The sequence below is a fragment of the Schistocerca nitens genome, chromosome 1 (genome assembly GCF_023898315.1).
Source record: "Schistocerca nitens isolate TAMUIC-IGC-003100 chromosome 1, iqSchNite1.1, whole genome shotgun sequence".
Taxonomy (NCBI): domain Eukaryota; kingdom Metazoa; phylum Arthropoda; class Insecta; order Orthoptera; family Acrididae; genus Schistocerca; species Schistocerca nitens.
Window position 1 is genome coordinate 924,376,260 of NC_064614.1, and position 24,065 is coordinate 924,400,324.

Consider the following 24,065-nt stretch of genomic DNA (forward strand, 5'->3'; position numbering starts at 1 on the left):
AACTTGTACCACTGTGGTTGGCTGCAATAATGCGTTAACTATACTGTTCATAGTAGCTTACCTGTACTCATATTTTTTATTCATTATTAAACCTACTCCTGCATCAGCCCTATTCGATTTTGTATTAATAACCCTATATTCACCAAACCAGAAGTCTTGTTCCTCCTGCCACCAAACTTCACTAATTCCCACTATATCTAACTTTAAGCTATCCATTTTCCTTTTTACATTCTCTAACCTACCTGCCCCATTAAGGTATCTGACATCCCATGCTCTGATCTGTAGAACACCAGTTTTCTTTCTCCTGATAACGATGTCCTCCTGAGTAGTCCCCGTGTGGAGATCCGAATGGGGCACTATTTTACCTCCAGAATATTTTACCCAAGAGGATGCCGTCATCATTTAACCATACAGTAAAGCTGCATGCCCTTGGGAAAAATTACGGCTGTAGTTTCCCCTTGCTTTCAGCCATTCACAGTACCAGCACAGCAAGGCCGTTTTGGTTAATGTTACAAGACCAGATCAGTCAATCATACAGACTGTTGCCACTGCAACCACTGCCCCTCTTCAGGAACCACATGTTTGTCTGGCTTCTCAACAGATACCCCTCTGTTGTCCCGGTGGAGTCAGGGATTTTCTCTGCCTCGTGATGACTGGGTGTTGTGTGATGTCCTTAGGTTAGTTAGGTTTAAGTAGTTCTAAGTTCTAGGGGACTGATGACCATAGATGTTAAGTCCCTTAGTGCTCAGATCCATTTGAACCAACCCTCTGTTGTGGTTGCACCTACAGTATGGCTATCTGTATTGCTGAGGAATACAAAAAGCACTCCATCTTCAGGCCACAAGTGGCCCATCAGGATCATCCGACCGCCGTGTCATCCTCAGATGAGGATGCGGATAGGCGGGGCGTGTGGTCAGCACACTGCTCTCCCGGTCGTTACGATGGTTTTCTTTGACCGAAGCCGCTACTATTCGGTCGAGTAGTTCCTCAATTGGCATCACAAGGCTGAGTGCACCCCGAAAAATGGCAACAGCACATGGCAGCCTGGATGGTGACCCATCCAAGTGCCGGCCACGCCCGACAGCGCTTAACTTCGGTGATCTCACGAGAATCGGTGTATCCACTGAGGCAAGGCCGTTGCCAACGAGACATACAGGCCTCCCCACAAATGGCAGGATCTATGGTTCAAGGACCTGCAGAGAGCCAACCATGACAAAACTCCACCATCTGGTGAGCAAGATGTATGAGTCGGGTGAAGCACCCTCAGACTTCAAGAAGAATACAATATTATAGTGTTGAAAAGCTTATTTACCAAATCGATCAGGTACACGAGTGCTGAATCATAATTGGTTCAAATGGCTCTGAGCACTATGGGACTTAACTTCTGAGGTCACCAGTCCCCTAGAACTTAGAACGACTTAAACCTAACTAATCTAAGGACATCACACATATCCATGCCTGAGGCAGGATTCGAACCTGCGACCGCAGCGGTCGCGTGGTTCCAGACTGTAGCGCCTAGAACCGCTCGGCCAATTTCAGAATTGTTCATCCAGTGTTTCAAAGAACCTGTTATCTTCTAAGAGGTTAGCTTGAGATCTATTGTGCTTCTCCACGCATTATTAGCAATTTATTGCATCTACATTTTTTCTCGATTGTCTCTTGTATTGTGTCCCACAACATCTGAACATTTTATCAGGGCTATGTAAGTGGAGATTCGTAGGCAACAGTTCCAACACAGCGCACACATCCAGTCTCAAGTCTGGTATCAAAATCTCTGTCTTACCATTATATAAACAATGTGTAACCTTCCAGTGTCTCGAGGTCTGTTCCATGTGCACAAACTTCATCCATGATTCTTAAACCAAGTGTTAGTGATGATTAAATTCTACCAGGTTGCTTCCTTTTACTTTCCTTTCCCCCAGAACAGACTCATCTACATTTTTCCTTCTCTTCCTTTTACTAATATCGAATTACAGTCTCCTGTGACTATTAAATTTTCGTCTCCATTAACTGCCTGAATAATTTCCTTTATCTTATCACATATTTCTTAAATGTGGAGCTAGTTGGCATATAAACTTGTACTATTTTGGTGGCTGTGAGCTTTGTGTTTACCTTAGTAACAATAATGCGTTCACTATGCTGTTCATAGCAGCTTATCTGCATTCCTTTTTTCTTGTTCATTATTAAGCCTGCCTATATTTGATTTTGTATTTATAACCATGTATTCACCTGACCAGAAGTACCGTTCCTCCTGCCACTGAACTTAACTGACTCCCACTATTACTACTTTAACCTCCCATTTCACTTTAAAAAATTCTGACATACTTGTATGATTAAGGGATCTGACATTCTATGCTGCTCTCCATAGAATTCCAATTTTGTTTCTCCTGATAATGGCGTCGTCCTGTGTAGTTCCCATCCAGAGATCCAAATGGGGAAGTATTTTACATCAGGAATATTTAACCCAAGAGGACGCTATGATCATTTAACCATGCAGTAGAGCTGCATGGCCCCAGGAAAAATTTTGGCTTGCTTTCAGCCGTTCACAGTACCAGCACATTAAGGCAATTTTGATTGATATTACAAGACCAGATCAGCCAATCATCCAGACTGTTGCCCATGCAACTGTTGAAAAGCCTGCTGCCCCTCTCCAGGAACCACAGGTTGGTCTGGCTTCTCAACATCTACCCTGTAATTCTGGTGGCACCTACAGTAATGCTATCTGTATCGCTGAGGCATGCCAACGACAAGATCCGTGGTTGATGTGAGGAATTTTCTGATTTTATTTTCTTTACATGTTATTAGCACTAAAGCATTAGTAACTACAAGATTACATCTTCATTTTCTAACAGTTTTGACGTTGTGCCATATAAAGAACCAAACATGAGATAATAAAATATCAGTGCTCCAAGAAAACTGGCACCCAGAACCACTCTGAACGCCGTACTACCAGGTACTTCAGTGTTAATCTGGACATAAGAATGTGCACTTTAAGTCGAATTATGCATTTTATGTATGGTTTACGGAATTCCGTCGTTCCTGGAGTATTCTCTGATTTTCTGTTTCCTTTATGACATAACATAAGCTCCTGCAACCCTACATACGTACAAAAGTATATTGATATTCACTTGATGGTGACTAAGAGGCCAATTTGGTCGGTACTATTGAATAAAATATTTTGTTTCTTAGTTACATCTTTAGCAGAATAAATGGTTCCTTTTAGGAATCTGCTTACCATGAAGCACAATGTTTTTCGATCATAAGATGTCTTTCAACACTTCTCTAGTATTTCTTCTAGGCTTGGCATTAGTTCTCTATCTGTGTTGTCTGTGTCTTACATTTATAAATTGTTGTTCGCTGAATTATAGACTGGCAGCACACCATGTTTTATCATTGTAACTCCTCACATGATTTTTTACTAATTCCCAACTAGTAGAACATAAACTACCAGTTGTACAATTTCTTGGCTTCACAAATAATCTTGTTAATTTTTTGTACACTTCGAAATAGTCATGAAATAACTTACTGTCCTTAATTCTGGTGATTATAAGCAACTGTTCTTTCTTTATTTTTGCAAGAAATTTGTGTTCCTTTGTACTACTTTAGTTTTTTACAGTGCTTTATAGATGTAAAACTGATTGGAAATGCTACATAGCAATATTTCAGAGTACAAATTTAAAAAAAAGTCTACATTAAAGTCACCATTTAGGAAAATATTAGGGTAGTTTGAGCTGTAGGGTACTTTGAAATGAATATGATGCTAAGAACTGCTTCGGCATCTACATCTGTACTCTGCAAACCGCTTTGAGGTGCATGGCACAGGGCACATCCCACTGTATTATTACGGTTTCTTCCTGTTACATTTACATGCAGAGCGCGGGAGAATGATTGTTTGAATGCCTTTGTGCATGCAGTAATTATTCTAATCTTGTTCTCACAACCCCTGTGTGAGCAACACGTGGGGGCCTGTAGAATATTTTTAGAATAATCATTTAAAGCTAGTTCTTGAAACTTTGTTAACAGACTTTCTCTGGATAGTTTACGTCTATCTTCAAGAGTTTTCCAATTCAGTTCCTTCATTACCTCTGTGACACTCTCCCATGGCTTTAAAAAAAAAAAAAAAAAAAGAGGACCGGTGACCGTAGCAGTCTGGTCCCTTTAATCCCACAACCAACCAACCAACCAACCATTAAAAAAACCTGTGATCATTCGCGCTGCTCTTGTTTGTAAACGTTGAATATCCCCTGTTAGTCCGATCTGGTACGGGTCCCACACACTTGACCAATGTTCTAGAAGTGGTCGCATGAGTGACTTGTAAGCAATCTCCTTTGTAGGTAGACTGCACTTCCCCAGTGTTCTGCCAATAAACGGAAGTCTACCACCGGCTTTACCTCAGACAACGTATGTGATTATTCCATTTCATATCCCTACCAGTGTTACACCCAGATATGTGTATGAGTTGGCCGATTCCAACAGTGACTCATTGATAATATAGTCGCAGGATACTATTCCTTATTTTACACTCATTATGTGAATAGCATACGATAAAACAATTGCCGTAAGTACCATGGAGGTATAAGGAGGGGAGATGCCATGACGTCACAAACTTGAAGCCGACAGAAACCGAGCTCCGCCATTGCAGTTTGGTCAGAAGACTCGTTTCCGATTGTGCTACTGTCTAGAGCTGCTGAAGGTTTTTTCATTTTAAAATGCCGGTTTGCGTTGTTTACGGGTGTACTAACCGTTGGAATTGTGCTACCAAGTTAAAAGGAATCACGTTCCATGCGTAAGTGGCCCCGTTCGTAAAATATTGTCGTTTATATTCGTGAGATGTGCGGCCTTGTTTACGTTTTGTGAAACTGTTTTCTTCTTATTTTATTTCAGATTTCCGATCAATGAAGCTCGTAGGGCTCTGTGGGTTCATATGCTTATTTTTCTTGACAAAGCACAAACGATGTTTGTATTTACAAATGAAATTTTGTATAAGTGTGTAAACGAGTAAGAAATATCATCCGGTATGTAAACTAGCATAGCTTTCGGGTTCTGCTTTCAGTTTACATCGACACAAATACAGTAAAAGGTGATTTGAGTTTGAAAAGAGCTTTGTACACTGTTATTTTTCATCATTCGAAGTTCGTATCCAAAAGAAACACTTAAGTTGAGACCAAATAAGTTGTATTGCTGGGGCAAAAACGAATTAAAAACAAAACGAAAACACCTGAAAAAGCTATTCTGACGTTGTGTTATGCATGTAAACATTGTAACACTCATCATCTGAAATTATTTCGCAGACATAACGTTAAATATGAAGAACACGCAATTCTAACAAGAGCTCTGTCACTGTTTCGACCAATCAAACATGGCGGCCCACCGGCTTCAAACAGACGTACAGCAGACGGCCGTAGTGCCATCTCGCCTCCTTATACCTCCATGGTAAGTACAATAACTCTGTGTCCCCCTCTGAACAACACGCTGCAGTGCTGCACTCTGTCATGTGATGCCCCAGTTCGCTTGAAATTCCAAACAGAAACACAAATGCAACGAAAAGCATAGCAGACAAGCAAAGAGCACGGATACTACGTCATCGTAGTTGCGCTTGCGCTGATATTCAGCTTTTCTATGTGGTTTTCTAGATACCAATTTTCTTGGGGCACCAGTATTTTACTATCGCGTGTTTGATTCTTTCTTCTGGTTTAATGCCATTCGTGCCAGAAAAAGAAAATATGCCCTTGAAACTGAACGAAGTTGTAACTAGCCGATAGTACGGAATGAAGCACTTAGTTTCAAATGAATTGACTGCCTCAGCAGAAAAGATTAATAGAACCAATTTTCTCCAGGAAACGGACAAAAATAACTTTATCAAGACGATTAGTGGTTGTTTGCTAATAACGGGGAAATAACACAAAATCAGAAAATTGATACCACAACTTATTTTAGTCTTACATGATAATGAGAATGTGTATATGTTCACTTGATGACTCGCGGTCACAAAAGTCTGTTTTGTTTTCATTTGACGTGGGAGCTCTAAACGAAGAGTGCACGTGGAGAATGACCCCTCCCCCAATACAACTCAGATTGCTCTGCGCATGCGCGAATCTTGCAGCTTGGGCGCGCCAGAAAAATTTTTCCGGATGGCACCTGACTACTTGCTGTTACAGCTCGTGCGGCGAACAGCCACACTTTTAAGCAGCCAGAAGAGGGAGACGGCACTGCTCATATGCGGATTCAGAGCTGCGCATGCGCACGAGCCCGATGGCAACTGCTCCTGGCGTATTCTGGCAACTGCGCAAACGGACCAAAGATAATCACTGATCTACGTTGCGCATCCTTGTGATTGGTTTTCCTCTACTGTTACGACGTGAGACTTCTGACGCCATTTGTGTTGCTTTGGCAAGTGGGTTTTTGTGTGAATTTGGAAACGGGTTCAAAGTTATATTGCAAGTATGACAGGTAATAACACAGTGTATCATTTTTTTTCTTTACACACGTTTATGTACGGAATAGTTTTTGAGAAGACAGGAAAGTTGATGCGGCGTCAAGGCGTTGTTCTTCCCCGATAAAAGATCATTACTTATGAAACTCCGTTTGCCGACCCGTAATACATACCTCTTTCCAGATCCGTATGGACATTATCATTATAGACCGGAGTTGCAGCTTTCTACTTTCTCAGTGTTACTGCTCTGTAGGTGTGAACAGGGAATTTGGTAATTGCTAGGCGACCAAAACTAGGAAGCCATGTTTGAAACTAAATGCAGGAGAAAATTTGGTTACGTGTATTCGTGAATGTTCACTATTGTAGTATGACAAAGAATGAATTTCCGTTGCATCAGATGTTTTTATTATTTTAGTGTGGCGTACTCTAGTTTGAATCCTCGGGAAAAAAAGGGGTTGGGTATGGCGGGAGGAAGAGTGGTAGTCTGTTTTACTACGATTGAGACGAAGCGCAACTGAAATGTAAAATTGAATGTAGCTTTTCCGCTTTTGCTTCTGGTGGATTTTTTTGGGGGAGGGGGAGGAGATAATTCCTGTTGTACGTACTGTCTAACTTATTTCTCCTATATTCTCTCCGCCATTTGGACTCAGTTGTGGTGATTAACTACATTCCTGATTCAAATCTAAAATCATAGGCTTTTTTTATGGAGGTGCCTATTTGAATTGTGTAGTGACTTAAGTGTGTTGTTCGCTAAGGTAGTGTTAATTAGATTTTTAAGTAACGTTTGAAATGCACATGGGGAATTTTTTTAATTGATGTTGGGCTACTAAGTAAGCCGTAATAAAAAGAAAACTAATAGCAAAGTTTATAAATCTGATTTAGCTGTTTATTTATCGTCACACCATTTTACGTACTACTGCTTGGAATGCTTCAGTAGATACTGTGAAATTTTGACTTGAATTTTACATGTAAATTCAGTTTAAAACAATAATTCATTTATTAAATTCTTAGTGTAAGTTAATTTGCATCATTTGCAGGTAGGGCATTAACAGTTAGGTTATCCATGAACAGTAATATGTATATGCTGATGATGGATTAGTCGTCAAACACATTTTCAGTGAGTGGTGGAATATAGCACACAAGGTGGACCCTATTTTAAACACTGACAAACAACAATGATGTACTTTGGAAATTATGTACAGGAAGGTAATGAGGTAGAACATTTTCTATCGACATAACTTAAAGTGAGAAAAAGCAACTGAACAAACATAACCGATGGAGAAAATGCACACCTAAAATTAGCAATGAGTCAGTTAATATGATTCTTTGCTATTGCATTAGGTAGTGTACACTGCATTGTAGGCAATTCTTTTGCTATTTCAGTGTCGTTGACATTGAAATATGGTGTGAACTTAAATTTACACGACACTATAGGTCAATCTGCTAACCCAACCATTATTTTATATTCAGTTTCCACCAAAGTATCACGGCTAGCCTAGGCTCTTAGCTACACTACTGATCAGTCTGTCCCAACCATTTGGGCAGCAGGAGGAGGGGGTCAGTATTGCACAGTAGCCAGTTTAATGGCCACAGGTAATACTGTTGTAGTACAGGATTACAAAGGAGCTACCAACAAAGACACTACTTAGTGAACTGGATTTTATATGAAGACCGAAGTGAGATATCGTTAGTGCTGTTACAGTAGTGATTTGATATTAGTTTTTCCTTTTTAACTACCTCCATGTCCTTTTTATATAATTGTGCTTCTGTCTTTATCAGAACACAGTTTTTCTGCCTTTAATCTCTCAAATATTTTGTCTCCTGCCATCCTTTTCAAATGTTATGGCTGACTTATTGTGTAGTCTGATATATTTCGTGATTCCTTTCGCTTGTGAAAGTTCCTGTTCATGATTGTTTCATATTTTCTAATGCTCTGCTTCCCTCACCACCCCTTAGATGTATGCAGTTATTGATCTTAAACGACATGTATTAATTCTGTTCTGCTATTATTTGTGTTAAATATGCTGGCCTTGCATTTTATAGCTGATCATCTGATCTGTGTGTTTGAAACTGATAGTGAAAACTATTAGTTTGTTTTTAGGTTATTTGCATGTGTATCTCTTTGATGTCCACACTCATCCATTGTAGGAGATTATATATATATATAAAGAGTAGTTGCAGTGTTAAACCTATATTGAAGCTGGCCAAATTGCATACCTCAAAGCATCCGCCACTAACAAAGATGCTACATTGTGCTGGAGCAGCCATTGATTTCAATTAGGATGGGATGTAAAGCTAACATAAAATATGTTTAATCATAGAAATAAAGTAAATTTTAATATAAATCTGTTGGGGATTACAGAAGTGTCAAATTCCACCTGTTGCTTTGATGCATGACATCAGTATGGCAGAAATGGCTATAGCGTCTCCAATATGGCGCCTATGATGTCCCTACATACAAGCGGCAACAAATACGAAAATATGTATAAATTGAACAATAACATCTCCCTCCAAAACTACCATCAAACTAACAGGATGACTGTGGGAAATTGGAGGTTTTGGGGTGGGGATAAGTTAAATATAACAGTAAAAACACACGCCAAGATCCCAAAACACACAAAATGATGAACTAAAAAACTTCCCTTGGCGTGTATAGGTCAATCACAGCTGACGATGCCAAAACCTACAGCAAAAACTGAAAATTGGAATCTGACATTTTCATTGACCTACAGCAAATACTATGGAAATTGGAATCGTTAAACATTCAAAGTTCTGACTCAAAGAACACTTTGAGGCCTTCTGAATCTTCAGTTGTGGCAAAAAGTATGAATTATCGTAGTTGTAACACCTAGTTGTAGTGTACATTAGTCACTTGGCAGTTACATTGGCAGTGCGTTCTGCAAGGTCTCATGGAAGTTTATGATAGAATTCAGTTAATATGTTATTAGGTTACTCTGGAATATTATGATCACAGTCAGGGAGAATTCATACCACTTTTACAGATATGTGGGAAATTTTCATTGCATAAAAGTTGCGTGTTACAGATCTAATCATTGGCTACCTCACCATTCTCTCATTGGCTACTTTTAACTTGGTGCCAGCTTAACAAACCAACACGTCTTATTCTTTTTAACTGAGTTTGTGTTATCGGTGGATGCCCATATGTGTAAAAGTACTATAAACAGTCTAACCTCAACACTGTGTGGGAGATTAGACTGACTGTAAAGGATTCTGCTGTTCCCAGCACCCTATTTTTGCAGTGTCAAGTTAAACTGCATGTACCATTTATGTTTGAGCAATAGCTGTAGCTATAGTTGTAATAAGAACTGTTTTGTGTGTGAGAATGCCATGGTTTGATTTACATACTACTTAAAAAAATAAATTTCTTGTTACAGATATCAGGACTTCCAGCACACCTCCGGTAAGTCCTGATATAAATAATGAACACACTGTACTTCTAAGAAGTGAACATCAGTTTTGTAGTTCCATTGTTGTGGTTTAATGTAATCCTCATGTGTTGATCCGGTCTTGACTTGCAATTAATAATAAATGACAGAACTTGCTATATGAATACTTCTTTTTATGTGACATTGGTTGTCAGTTCCAAACATAAGAATAGTCGTAGGCACGAGCAATGGTGGTGGAGTTTAGGCTAATTCTACACACCTAATTCACACATTCTCAGACAGCCAATGACTATTTATTAGTGTTGTGAGTTCTCTTCTGTAAATGCTGTAAGTAATACTACCATTGTATATGATTGCAGGAAGTTATTTAGTGAATTTTATTCCACTTGTTGTGATTTGTCATGGCTGGTGATGGTGGTAGGTAACAAATTCTACACCAGCAACCAAGAGATGTAATTTGCAGGACACACACACATTCATCAAGCACAGAGCACTTGTTTGCGCATTCCACGACTGTCGCTTGAAGCGGGCGACAGTGCAATCACCCTTCCCCACCCATGTCTCAACCTGCACGAACCACCATCGTTCATGGATTGGGCTAGTGACCTGCCATCTTAGGTGTGTTTCACAGAATTTGCTGTTGGACTTCATTGGTTATCTTTTCATGTAGCTGTGTAGGTACTAGAGAACACTTACATTTTTGTATAATTTGTAAAGACGTGGATCTGTTACCTTTTTATGCCTCAGTTTCTGTACTGTACTTCAGATCTCCAGACCCATACTAATAGCTCCTCTTTTCCTGTTGGTCTTCATGCAGTTTCAAAGTGACTTGCTTCTCTTCTCATTTTCACTTATTCATCACACACTTCGCACCTGTCATTTTATTGCAATAGATTTGTAGTGCTCTTTGTTGCTTTATTTTGCTGCCTTGCCCAAATATTTTTACAACATACTATCTTTTCTACAGATAGTGTAGTATCACAATACAGTGTAAAGTTATGTATCTTATATCAGCTTGCATGCATGGGTTATGCTGCCTGTCCTGTTGTCTTCACAATTCGTCCTGTGCCATTTAGTCAGCCTATATATCACTTCCTCTGAGTAGTCTCAGCCCTGGTCCTGCAGTCCCTCCTGATAATACTTCCATCCATCCTGGAAGTCATGCTACATACCATAAATCTGGGTGCCACTATCTCATTATTCTGTTGGATGAATCTAGTGACATTGGACACCCATGTTGATTTCCTGGAGGTAATTTTTGCTCTCCAAAACTGTAATGCTTGTCTTTTACACCTCCTTACTTTTCTACTTCAGTGAAGAATTTGGCTATATAGCTTATTCTAATTGCTTACCTTTTGTAGGTCTTCCATCCAGTAGGTTGCTATCTTAAAACTTTCAGAGTTGGCAGGGTTTGTGACATGTGGGTTAGATTATGGTGTTAATTCTTTCTATACTTTGTGTCTAATTGTTGTATATATTTAATGCTTTCAGTGTCTCATCACACCTAAATTCTCCTAGAAATCTCATCTCATTGAACCACACCTTTAAAATTTCTATTGTCACAAGTCTCAAAGTTCCAATTGCAAAGAGTTGAGATGATTGTGCTTACTTAGAGGTCGCCATCATAGCTGTTACGGTCACTAGGGCCGTATCCAGTTGGAGCTCTTAGAGAATCCACAACTCTTTTGAGGCAGGTAGCACAACTTGTGTACCACCACCCTCCTCACTTGAATGCATGGTGGTACAGAAAACACCACTTAATTGTGAAGTTCTGACACATCCAGCATAAAGATGTGTGTGATAACCACCTGTTGTCCGTAATGTTGGTAGTTCCCACTATGACCAAAGTGGTTAGAAGTAGGATTGCTCCAAGTAGACAGTCTATGGTGATATATCCCACAGTGAGCACTGTATTCTTGGTCTGTCCAGTGCGTAATTGCTTCTGTTTTATGTGGTATATTGGTGATTACAGGTGAGACAATGGCTTCTATACATTCATAGTCACTGTAGCGTTAATGGTTTTTAGATATATTCTACAGAAGACAATTATTTCATGACTAACTCTGAGTTTAAAACATGTACCACATGCATCACTGTCACTGTTAGATGCTATGTGGAATGTCAAGTATTGTTAGCAGTTTTTGCAGTAAAATTGCAGGAAAAATTAATGAACTTCATATATGTGCTTTGAGAGATAGCCATACATTTCACTTTATAAAGAATCAGTGTAGGGAAAAAATAAAAGATAAGATATACTCCAAGCTGAAATACCTTCATATAGTTATCAAAGGAGATCAACATAGGAAATTTTCAAGAAGAGTTGAAGGTGGTATCTTCTCATACTTGATTCATGTGAATGTTGTGAATGCCTTTGTACTTCACAAGAAACTGAAGCTTGATACAGTGATGATGGATGAATTTTGGGAGCGAAGTGTCCAAAAGTCTTCTGAGCGGCGCACTGGTTGCTTCAAGGAATGATGTCAGGTGCATCAGTAGTCAGTCCAGTGCAGTATACTTTTCTGTTTAAAAGTGTGAGAACAGAAAGTCCAGTACATCTGCTGCAATGAACTACATGATGAATGTGTGCAAATTCGAGCACCAAAGAAAAGCAGATAAGAACAAAATGGATATGTAGCATGTGCCAGGTACTTCTCTGCTTATGAAAAATATTTTGCTTCAAAGTCTACCATGCTATTTGATGAATTAAATGTGTCAGGTTTCTCATTCCTGCAAGACTAAATATTCCATCCAGTACTTCCACTTGAAGAGTGATGGTATCCATAATGTACAACCATTGTTTTTTGAAGATCATCATACTGTCTGTTCACATTCTCCATCTAATGTAATTGTATTACATTTCATCATTTTTATAAAATTGTTCAACAAATAGAAGTCTTGTGCAATAAGGGTCAAAATTCCTCATATCCCTGTGCATGAAAGCACCAAACTTGTGCGCATGATCTTTTTGGGTAGATGTTGGGCTCACTGCAATGATATTTTTCCATGACATCACTGTGATGTGTACATGCCCAGTTTCTACCATGGGGAATGTCTTTCAGCTTTTGTGGCCATGTCAAGTTCTGATAAATAAGGACCAGGTGAACATCAGCCATACCAGGGTGCTGATGACCATGATGTTGAGTGCCCCTAACCTCAAATAATCATCTGCTGTACCATGATTTTGTTGTTGCAACACTGCCACCTAGGGAACATTTTTATAACAGTAGTTTTCTGATTTGTACCAAATATAGTATGGAAGTCACATCTGATATATTTCCTGCTGTGACTGAATGATACTTGCAAATAATGTGACAGGTTGCTGTTTTCAGTAACTAGTTTTTCCAGCCATGAAGGTAATACATGGCTAAGCACTTAAAGTTCATTTCAGAAATGCTGACTGCAAGTGCAGAATAATTTTATGTGCCTGATTAGTATTAATAAAAATTTACTTATAGCTTGTACACCAGTGGGTAAGTCGTATCTTCACTCATCTTATTTGACTTGATCAGTTTATTAAATTCATTTTAATTGATCTAGTTATTCATTTCAGGACTGCATGTATAACACAATGCTGTCTAGTTAAGCATAGATAATTATAACTATTTTGTGCAACAGAATAATAAATGTAGTATTGCCATAATACTGTAAGGTATAAGCCTCCATTTGGACATACCTGTAAGTCCTATTACTGTTGCCTTTTGAATTTTTTTATAATTTAGATTTTTTTTTTTTTCAAAATGCCAATCCAGAATAGTTCATTTTTTCCTTAATACCTTGTACCGTATTCTGTGTAATGGAGAGCTTCTGCTTTTAAGTTAAACAAGTTTTATTTTTAAAAAATATTATTTTCTAACTATCAAGGGAAGTGTATGTCTTCACTGAAGTTGTTTCTTACTAGTTTGTTTGTTACAATGTTTATTTCTGTTGTCTTTGTTGCAGATATTTCTTAACACTTTCTTTGTTGCAGATATTTTTTAAACTTTTTTGTAGTTACTTGTCAGTTTCTTTGTCACAGTTGTTCATTGCAGGCTTCTGTATTGTAGTTATTCAGTGCTAATGTGTTTACTCAAGAGGCTTCTAAGAAATCTGAGACTATCCAGTGAGTTTTGTGTTTTTGTGAGGAATTTGCCAGTTGACACTGCAGTGTGTTTTGTGAAAAGGATTTTTTGAAATGTCTTCTGACTGCGGCCACTGGAGAGTGAAGTGTGCTGACTATTTGCATACCCATAAAATAGTGATATATAAGAGAAAAAAAAACAGACCTTGTTCAGGTTGGGAATAAGTGTTCTGATTTGAAGACTTTGTTTCAAAGTGAGGATGTTTCCAGTGACGTCGAGTCAGGACTTTTTGTGTTGTAAATGTTTCGACAGAATAACAACATTGATAGTATTTGAACAAGATGAAGCTTCCCATGATGCAGATTTTGCATAAACAGAGGAAGAATTACGTACCCTGATTGTCAACTACAGCGGTAGGTAGGCGTGAGTCCTGTTAAGAAACCGTGGTCAGTGAAGTTGAGTCATAAACTCTATGCATGAAGAAATTACTAAAGCTATGGATGAATACACTACAGGAAAACAAACCACTCTTCAAAGTAGAAATTCTATCTTCAGAAGAAATTAACCAAATCACTCTTGCACCCCTTGCCAGGAATTTTTCACAAATATTAGTTCAGCTGTTGAATATTGTGCCTCCTGCAGTGAAACGATTCAAGTTTTAACTATTATTCCAGAGACATTTCCAAATAAAACAATTTTGAACCATGTTCCATTAATGTCAAAGTACATGGTAGACAAATCAAGAAATGAGAGGTCTGTAAATAAAAGGAGTCTTTGGAAGACCAGATCCCTATTATGGTCATCCTGTAGGAGCAGCTCAAGTTAAAATAGTGCAGTCATTTTATCTGGAAAATAAATGGGACTGTTCTCGCCAGAGTGCCAACAAAAAAACACCATAACTGCAGCAGTTGAAGGTCAAAAATTTGCGAAAGTGATGAGGTACATGACTCTCAGTATTAAAGAAACTTTTGCAATTTATAAGAGCAACTGTACAACTTCACAAATCGGAAGATCAAAATTTTATGCACTATGGCCTAAGTGGGTTGTTCCACACCCACCTAGAGATGTCTGTCTGTGTGTACTGTGCAAATTTTGAACTTTGTGTGGTAACTTTGAAGAACTTACTGGAGCACTTGACATGACACCTTGGTTGGGCGTGTGAAGTTCTTAGTTGTCTGTGACGTAAAGCGAGAGACTAGTTTGTTTCAAGAATGTAGTGACTGCCCTGGAAAGGGAGGACTGTTTTTACAGACACTTTGCCTGGAAGACATAGCAGATAACTCTGCAGAAATTACATTTGCGACATGGGAGGAAACTGTTGCTTTTGACAGTTTCATTGATGAACTTGGTAAATGCTCAGTGAAAGTAGTAACACGCCAACATCTGAAGAAATTGCAACGCCAACATATTGCGGAAGTGAAATGCTGTGTACAGGCTTGAAGAACTATGTTCAGTGCTTCACTGTCATTTTGCTGAGAACTGGTCTGTAATTCTCCCACAAGAAGTAAAAGGGTATCATTGGAGTTATAAACAGGTTTCAGTTTTTATGGGAGTGACATATTTTTCAAAACAACATTACAAGTGTTGCAGTTGTTAAGTGATGACACAGGACATGACTCAGCACATGCTTTGCTGGAAATGTGAAAAATTCTTCAACTGCAGACGGGCAGAGAAGACCATCGTTATAGCTGATGGTGCTCTTAGTCATTTTAAAAATCGCTACCAGCTGTTTGAATTGAGTAAGTTGCTTGTGTCAACTGACTGGGTATACAGTGGTATACAGTGCTACTGGTCACAGAAAGGGGCCTTGCAATGGTGTAGGAGGCCTGCTGAAGCACCATGCTACAAAACATAATCTTTACAGACCAGATGCAGCTGTGACTCAGAATGCTGAGGATTGAGGATTTTACCATAGTTGTGAAATCCACAGCCCTCATTCTTTTGTCCAAAGATGAAATCTAAGAATTCTGTGAGCAGAAAAAAGAATGGTCCAAACAAACTACTCCTGTGAAAGGAATCCAGAAGACATATTTTTGGACTCAAAGTTATGGGCGAAGTCATATTGCACGCACTGGAAAGAGCAAACAGCAGGATAATATTCAGATTCACAACCTGAGAATGGGGATGTTTGTGGCGAGTGTCTTTGACTGTGACTGGTGGATTGCAAAGTTTATAGACACCAGTTATGAGTTAAACGAAATTGTAGTGAACTTTATGCTACCACATGGACCAGTTGCTGCATATAGGTTTCCAGCTGAAGGACAGCAACAATGCCATCAGTGCTCAATTCCTGTTCACAATGTTTTGAAGATTGTAAGTGCTCCAGTTCCTAGTGGTTCAACAGGAAGGCATCACTCTACATCAAAGGAAGATACGGAAGCAGTGGGAACATTTTTAGTTCATTGACTATTTTCAGTACAAAACAGAGCACACAGAAGAGGTATAAATAGTCTTTGGACCTTTCACATACATTTTGGAACCATTTAAAATGCTTGAAAAATGAGTCTTTCTCATCTTTCAAAACTAAAATTATTTAAAATATAAATAAGACTAGGTTTTGATTTTTATGAGTGTTATGTGATACCGTGGTAGCAAAACAGGTTTTGTGTATGGCAAAAATTTCAATTGTTTATGAAACCTGTTCAACCTAAAAGTGGAAGCTCTCCTTTTCAGGGAAAATAGAACTATATGGTACTAATCAACAAGAAAAAAATCAATATTTTATGGATTGGCATTTAAAAAAATTTTCCATAAATCATAAAAAAAGTTCAGAATGTAAAAATCTGTAAAAGAACTTTGACAGATAAGTCCAGTGGAGAATTTTTTTGTAATCATAAAGCAATTATCTTTCAAATGAAAAAAAAACTATGAAATAGCTAGAACTGTTCCGGAGATATAGCATTTTAAGTTCCCCCCCCCCCCCTTTTTTTTACATATAGAGTGGTTTAGTATTGCAGTTATGACAGAGGGATTTTGGAGTATCTTTTCTAGTTTCCTTCCAATTATTTTTTTTTATTAATGACCCAAACTTTTTTTTACAAATAATTGCTTTATAATTAAACTGAAATAAAACTACTGAACATATTGCCAAATGGCTGTGTTACAATGTAAGTTTGACCACTAGGAGTGCTGTATAATAATTTCATCTCTCTAGCTTGAGTGGATTTTGAGAAAATGTTCCTTATATTCGAAAAATTCTAATTTACGGGAAATGCCTATCAAAGTTTCTCAATACATTCCTGCACTATAGGATGGATTATCAGGGTGGTCTTCATCCTCCAAAAGATTCCTCTTCTGTCTTCTTTTCTGGCCTGTTGTTCCATCATACTTCATATGCCTTTCTCTTCTTTCTTCTCCTCTTATCCTTTCTCTGTCAATATTTCTTAGTGCTCGTACAATGTTCACCCCAACTGTAAATCCAAATGCCTTCAGAACTTCACACTGTTCCCTTGGATGTAGGTTGCTATTGCATCATAAATGCCAAAGTGCAGTGTTTTTATGCTTACAAACACCCTTTTAGGAATCACTTTCCAAATAAAATTGTTTACGCTCTCATTAGGATTCTGCGTCTTTCCGTGTAGACATTTGTGTAACAGTTCTGGCTGTGCTAAGTCATGAAAAATTGGTTTTATTGTTCCCTCCTGATTCTTGTACATATTGCATATTACCCACTTTACACAAGAAGTATAATACTACCAACAACAGGCGCAACACTGAACTAATTCGAAACGGTAAACAGCAAAGAGACGATGTTCCGCGCTCTTATTCATTGTAGTATCGCAACTTGGTATTAGTGTTAATTTTCTTTTGCCTACGTTCTTCCTCCTCTTATATACACGGTTACTTAAACGTGGCATCGTAACCAGAACAAAAATGTACGACAATATTAAATGGAACAAGATGTTCGAAATTCTGAGGAAAATAGGAGTAAGCTGTAAGGAAATATGGTAATATTTGTCACAGAAAACAATGTAGCCAACCCTTGCACACTCGCTGTGTGCGTAACAGGCCGAGAAAATCCCAAGCAGTTCGCCAGGAAGTCACGAGAGGGTGTTAGATGCATTCAGCGGCCGCCCATTTCCTCTGCGGGCGTGGGAGAAAATGGTAATAACTCCACTTCTAGGGCGAGTAGAACAATAATTCAAAGTTTACATTAAAGAGGAATGTTCCAATTAATTTTCGGTAGCAAAAAAAAAAAAAATCGTAATTTTTTGGATTTGACCACCTCCGGCTCCCCTTAAATTTTTTCCAAAATTCCCATCTTCAAAATAGTACATCCAGCGTCATCTTTGGAGGGCTGTATCTTGGAGCAGAAATTTTTTTGTAGAAAACAAAAAACGTGTGTTCCTTACTTAGTCCTTCATTTTAATGTATCCTAAATTCAGTAACATCCGAGACTCTGAAGGTAAGATTTTTTCCTAGCCTGCCTTAATTGATATGGACTATGCTGTAAAAAGATTGTAAAAGTGGAGGATTGTTGTGTCTGTGGTAATAATTTTTGCACGCAAATTTCAGCAGCAACTCATTGTATCTTCAGTTAATGCATTCATTGCAGTTTTGGAAACCATTGCTGTGTTTTCTATCTTTGAAAGTGAGAACCTGCCAACTTCATACTCGTTATTTACAAATGTGTTACAGAAAGTAGTCTACAATAAGCCCTCCAGCGGTAAAAGTATGCTGATTGTGAAAGTATGTTCTAATTTGTGCAAAAAAATTACAATTAACTATTAAAAAATGCCTTACTTTGCTCTTGAAAGTAACTGAAAGAGTGAGACAAGCAACAGCAGGGACATTCATGTACAGCACCATGTTTAATTTGTAAATTATTGATAATGACAATTTGTTCCTGACAGTGACCACTCTTACATGTACTTATCGAATATTACAGGAAACACTTCTATTAATTTAATGAGGCCCAAAATCTTTTAAAAGTGAACACTGAAAATAATAATAATGGGTCATTCCATGTCATGTCACCCAGGCCTTGACACCAACCATGTCAGATTTTGATGAAACTTGGTACAATTACTTCTTTTATCATCCTGAAAGCACTTGTAAAATTTTTTTGCTCTATCTCTTATAGTTTTTTTTTTTTATAAATTTTTAAAGTTTTTAGATTTGGCATTGTTTCAGCAGTCGGAAATTGTAACTTAAATGTGTCCTCACAACTAAAAAAAATTGTATATTAAAGAATACTCAAGATATCAGTATGAAATTTTGGAATAAGTTTGTGTATTATATCTAAATGTTAAAAAAAATTACCATAAAGATATATTAAAATCTTCCAAAAGAAAAAGATTTGATCCACTTACGATCTGGAATTAATCTGTGTGAATTTAAGAATATATGTTCACACCACAGCTACTACTTTTTAAATGTTTTTGAAAAGTATCAAACAACATGTGTAGACCCACTTAAAAAAACACAAAAAGCCCATCAAAAAATCGTTGAGAAGTGTAGGCTTGGATCTTTCTAAACAATTACTGACAAAAAATATTAGCATAAAACCTGGACAAAAGCTTTGCTCAACATGCCGTAACTTTTGTGAGGAAAAATTAAGAGTTGGAGTCAATGAAAGTGAAACAGATGATGAAGTCATGGTTGAATTAGAATCATTGGAATCCAGAAATGAATCCCTCGTACAAACAAACATTGCTCTTGATTATTTAGGTTTGACACCGATAAAGCTTCATGGCTTGTCAGAACAAAGTAAAGGGTCTTATTTTAAAAGGAAGGTTAGCAGTATTGAAAAGACTGCAAAAAAGTCGGTTTCAAAAGCATTAAAATGTGATGCACCAAGTTCTGATGATGACGAAGAAGATAAGTGTGGTTGAGAAAGCAAAGGAGTTTGATGTAATGATTTCTCTTATGAAAGAGAAGATTTCATCTGTTGGGAGGTCTAGAAAAATCCAGATTCTGACCTTGGCTCCAGATTCTTGGACTCGAAATAAAGTGATGAAAGAATTTAATGTAAGTGAGCACATGGTGCGACAAGCTAGAAAGCTAAAATCTGAAAAGGGTATTTTGGAAACTCCTGGTCCAAAAAAAGGTAAAACTCTTTCTGAAAATACAGTAAGACTTGTAACAGATTTTTATGAAAAGGATGAAAGTTCCAGAGTGCTACCTGGAACAAAAGACAAAGTAAGTATTCAAAAAAAAATGTGTACATGCAAAAAAGACTCATTTTGTGTAACTTGAGAGAACTCTATTATTCTTTCAAATGGGAGAATCCCGAGGTAGAAGTAGGATTTTCAAAATTTTGTTTCTTGAGACATAAATGGTGTATCCTTGCTGGTGCTGCAGGCACACACACTGTATGTGTATGCAGTATCCACCAGAATGTTAAACTATTACTGGATGCTGTGAAAATTGAAGAATCTTATAAAGGCCTAATTACGATGCTTGTGTGCAACACAGAAAACCAAAACTGCATGCTACATCATTGCAACAGCTGTCCTGCAAATACTGCACTAAAAGAGTGCTTAACTGAAAAACTAAGTGAATATTATGATTTAGAAGAAGAAATTGTAATCAGTCAGTGGGTTAACACAGACAGGGCAGAAATGATCAAACAGTCTATCAGTGTTGAAGACTACATTTCTTTATTGGTTAGGTCATTGGAAAAGCTCACCCCACACTCGTTTATAGCAAAATCCCAATCAGCAGCCTTTAAAAGATTGAAAGAAGACCCACCACCCAAAACAGCAATTATTGTGATGGATTTTAGTGAAAATTATTCCTTTGTTATACAAAATGAGATCCAAAGTTACCACTGGAATAGAGGTGGTTGTACTCTGCACCCAGTTGGAGGTTTTCTAAGAAATGAGGGAAACAATGTTTTTGTTTCCAACCACTGTTTTATTAGTGATGACCAAGAACATGACACTGGTTTTGTTAACTTTGTACAAAAAGAAATTACAAAGTGGCTGTCATTACATCATACTGACATTGACTCAGTTCACTACTTTACAGATGGTTGTGCTGGGCAGTACAAAAATAGAAACAGTTTTAAAAATTTGTCGGAACACTTGAAGTCAATTTGTGATGGCCTAGGAGGAACTATTAAAAGAATTTTAAGGAAAGCCAGTCTACAGCTTTCAGATAAAGAACAAATAATGACAGCAATCGATGTGTATAAGTTTTGTGAAAAAAATATTGAAAACATTCATTTTCACTTTATTGACAAAAAAGAAGCTGATTTGCTACGGTTAAAACTAGAAAAACGTTTTTCAGCAACCCGAACCATTCCTGGAACAAGAAGTTTTCATAACTTCAAACCACTTCCAACAAACAACCTTGAAATTAGAAGGACTACAAATAGTGTAAAACCCTCCTTAGTCTTTTCTTTCCATTCTTCTTCTGATTGGGTTAGTGTTGAACCATCCATAAATAGCTATGTGGCTGCAAATTATGATGGTAACTGATACTTTGTACTGGCAAAAACAATATTCAATGATGAAGAAGATGCAGAAATTCTATTTCTACATCCTTCAGGACCCGCTGCATCATTTTATTGGCCTGAAAGAGAAGATTCCTGCATAGTGCCTTTGGAGCACATAGTCTGTGTAGTAGACGCACCTCAATCAAGCGGCACTGGGAGAATGTATTACTTCAAAAAAGACTGTATCAAAAGAACTGAAAGCTCTTGGATGAAGTGGAAAAACAGTTTGAATCAGCATTAATGTTTATTAAAAAGACAAAATTACTCAAAAAAATTCAATGTTTCAAGCAATCAGTTGGGTTATACATAAGTGTCATAAGTAAACTATCTTTGTACATAATTCTAATGTAATCTACTATAATTAATAAACATGTTAAAAAGCCATCATTATTTTTGTTTTATCAAGTAGTCTATATGTTTAAGAGTAAATTAAAACAAATTTGAGCATTCTATCAGGTCTGAGACTCTAGATATTGCAATTCTTATAAAACAAAACATCCGTTAAAAAAAAAGAAAAAAAATATATATAGAAAATATTAATATATTTTAATAGCATCATTTTTATCTTCAAATATGAATAATAAATAAACTTGTTGCAAAAATTCATGATGTTATCTAAAAAGAGTTTTTAAGATAAGCAAATTTAAAGTTTTGAATACAAATTAAATTGACCATTTCCGAAGGTTCAGAAAACGCAAAACATAAAAACTTTAAAAATTTATAAAAAAAACTGTAAGAGATACAGCAAAAAAAAAATTGCAGGTGTTGTCAGGATGGTATTAGAACCATTTGAGCCAAATTTCATGAAAATCTCAGGAGGTGGGTGTAAAATTTATTTTTTATATACAGTGAGACGGAAGGATTCATGATTGCAATACAGGATCAAACAATAAACACCAGATATTACAGCAAGCATATTATTAAAGATCCCAATACCACAACAGATAAATGCAGACTTTGCGAACAACAAATAGATACAGTAGATCACATCACAAGTGGATGTACAATACTAGCAAATACAGAATACCCCAGAAGACATGACAATGTAGCAAAAATAATACATCAACAGCTTGCCTTACAACATAAACTTATAAAACAACATGTTCCCACATACAAGTATGCACCACAAAATGTACTGGAGAACGATGAATACAAATTATACTGGAACAGAACCATTATAACAGATAAAACAACACCATATAACAAACCTGACATCATACTCACCAATAAAAAGAAGAAATTAACACAACTAATCGAAATATCCATACCCAGTACAACAAATATAAATTGAAAAATACATCCAACTGGCTGAGGAAGTCAAGGACATGTGGCATCAGGATAAAGTTGACATTATACCAATTATACTATCAACTACAGGAGTCATACCACACACTATCCACCAGTACATCAATGCAATACAGCTACATCCAAACTTATATATACAACTACAGAAATCTGTAATTATTGACATTTGTTCAATTACCCGAAAGTTCCTAAATGCAATGTAACACATACCGTACAGTTAAAAGGAAGTCACGCTTGATCAAGGTCCGCGTCACCTTCCATTTTTAACCAGACATAACGTCTGAGACAAGAAAGAAATAATAATAATAATACTACTACTACTACTAGTAGTAGTAGTAGTAGTAGGAATATAATAATAATAATAATAATAATAATAATAATAATAATAGGAAGCAGCAGGATGCAAACCAGTGCGACAGCTACATCTCACTCACAAGGGGAGGCACCAACATTGGGACCACTGATTTACTTCAAACCTTGTACACCTTCAATAGGCCATTAAAGCAGTATAATGTGCAAGTAGTAAGGTGCACTATTGTGGAAATTCCAAGAAAATTGCAAGAGAAGTTTTGTATGTCTATTGTGTGTCTGTGCAAAGGTGCTGGACATTAGACGGTTTGTGGTGGTCAAGTGATCGGCGTTCAGACTTCATGAGAGGAATATGTATGAGGCGAAGGTCCAACTTCTGCTCAAACTTAATAATTAATTTTTTTATCACTTGTATCATTATTTAATTTGACATGTTTGAGGTTATATAACGGTAAAAACCACAGCTGTTTGCATGAAGTTTTGTTTTCTGTGTCTGTATGATAGATACCATCCTTCAACATGTGATGTCGAGATTACATTGGAAGAATAATTGTACATTACTCTTGTGGTTTGGTACATTATGACTAACTACGTTACTGACTGTGAATAACATCATTTGCATTATTATTTATCACAGTTTGAGATTGGCTTTCCAAGCCCGTCCTGAAAATTTAGTTACAAATAGTAAATAGTCAAATAACATGAAACTCACTAAAACCTCATGAAAATGCACATGGGTTTTCTTTATTTTATTACCTCTCAAATGCTGTATAAATTAAATAGCGCGACCAGTGATGGAAAAAAATATAGATTAAAAAGAATTCAAATAGTCGCTACGTGCACGACCCTCTTACAAAGCACAAATGCTAACTGTTTGGCTAAAGTGACTTCTTATGTATGGCAACTTTGCACAAATACATCAGTTACATAATGGATGGTTAAAACTTTTCTTATGATTTTCTCGGAATTGTCAGAGTAATGGACTAAACTACTTGCACATTATATTGTTTTTATGCCCTACTAAAAGTGTACAAAGTTTGAAGCAAGTCTGTGATCCCAACATTGTGAGGCCCCATTGTTATACTCTGTTCATCATAATTATAAACCTGATG

At 37.2% G+C, this 24,065-nt stretch overlaps 1 protein-coding gene across 1 annotated transcript in view; it reads left to right on the top strand.

The window, feature by feature from the left end:
* Positions 1–6,309: 6,309 nt before the first annotated feature.
* Positions 6,310–24,065, top strand: part of LOC126193107 (RNA-binding protein lark-like) — a 106,066-nt gene continuing 88,310 nt past the window's right edge. The window contains exons 1-2 of the mRNA XM_049932660.1: positions 6,310–6,450; positions 9,829–9,854. Coding sequence (XP_049788617.1) covers positions 6,444–6,450; positions 9,829–9,854 — 33 coding nt within the window. The 5' untranslated portion in view covers positions 6,310–6,443. The remainder of the gene's footprint in view (positions 6,451–9,828; positions 9,855–24,065) is intronic.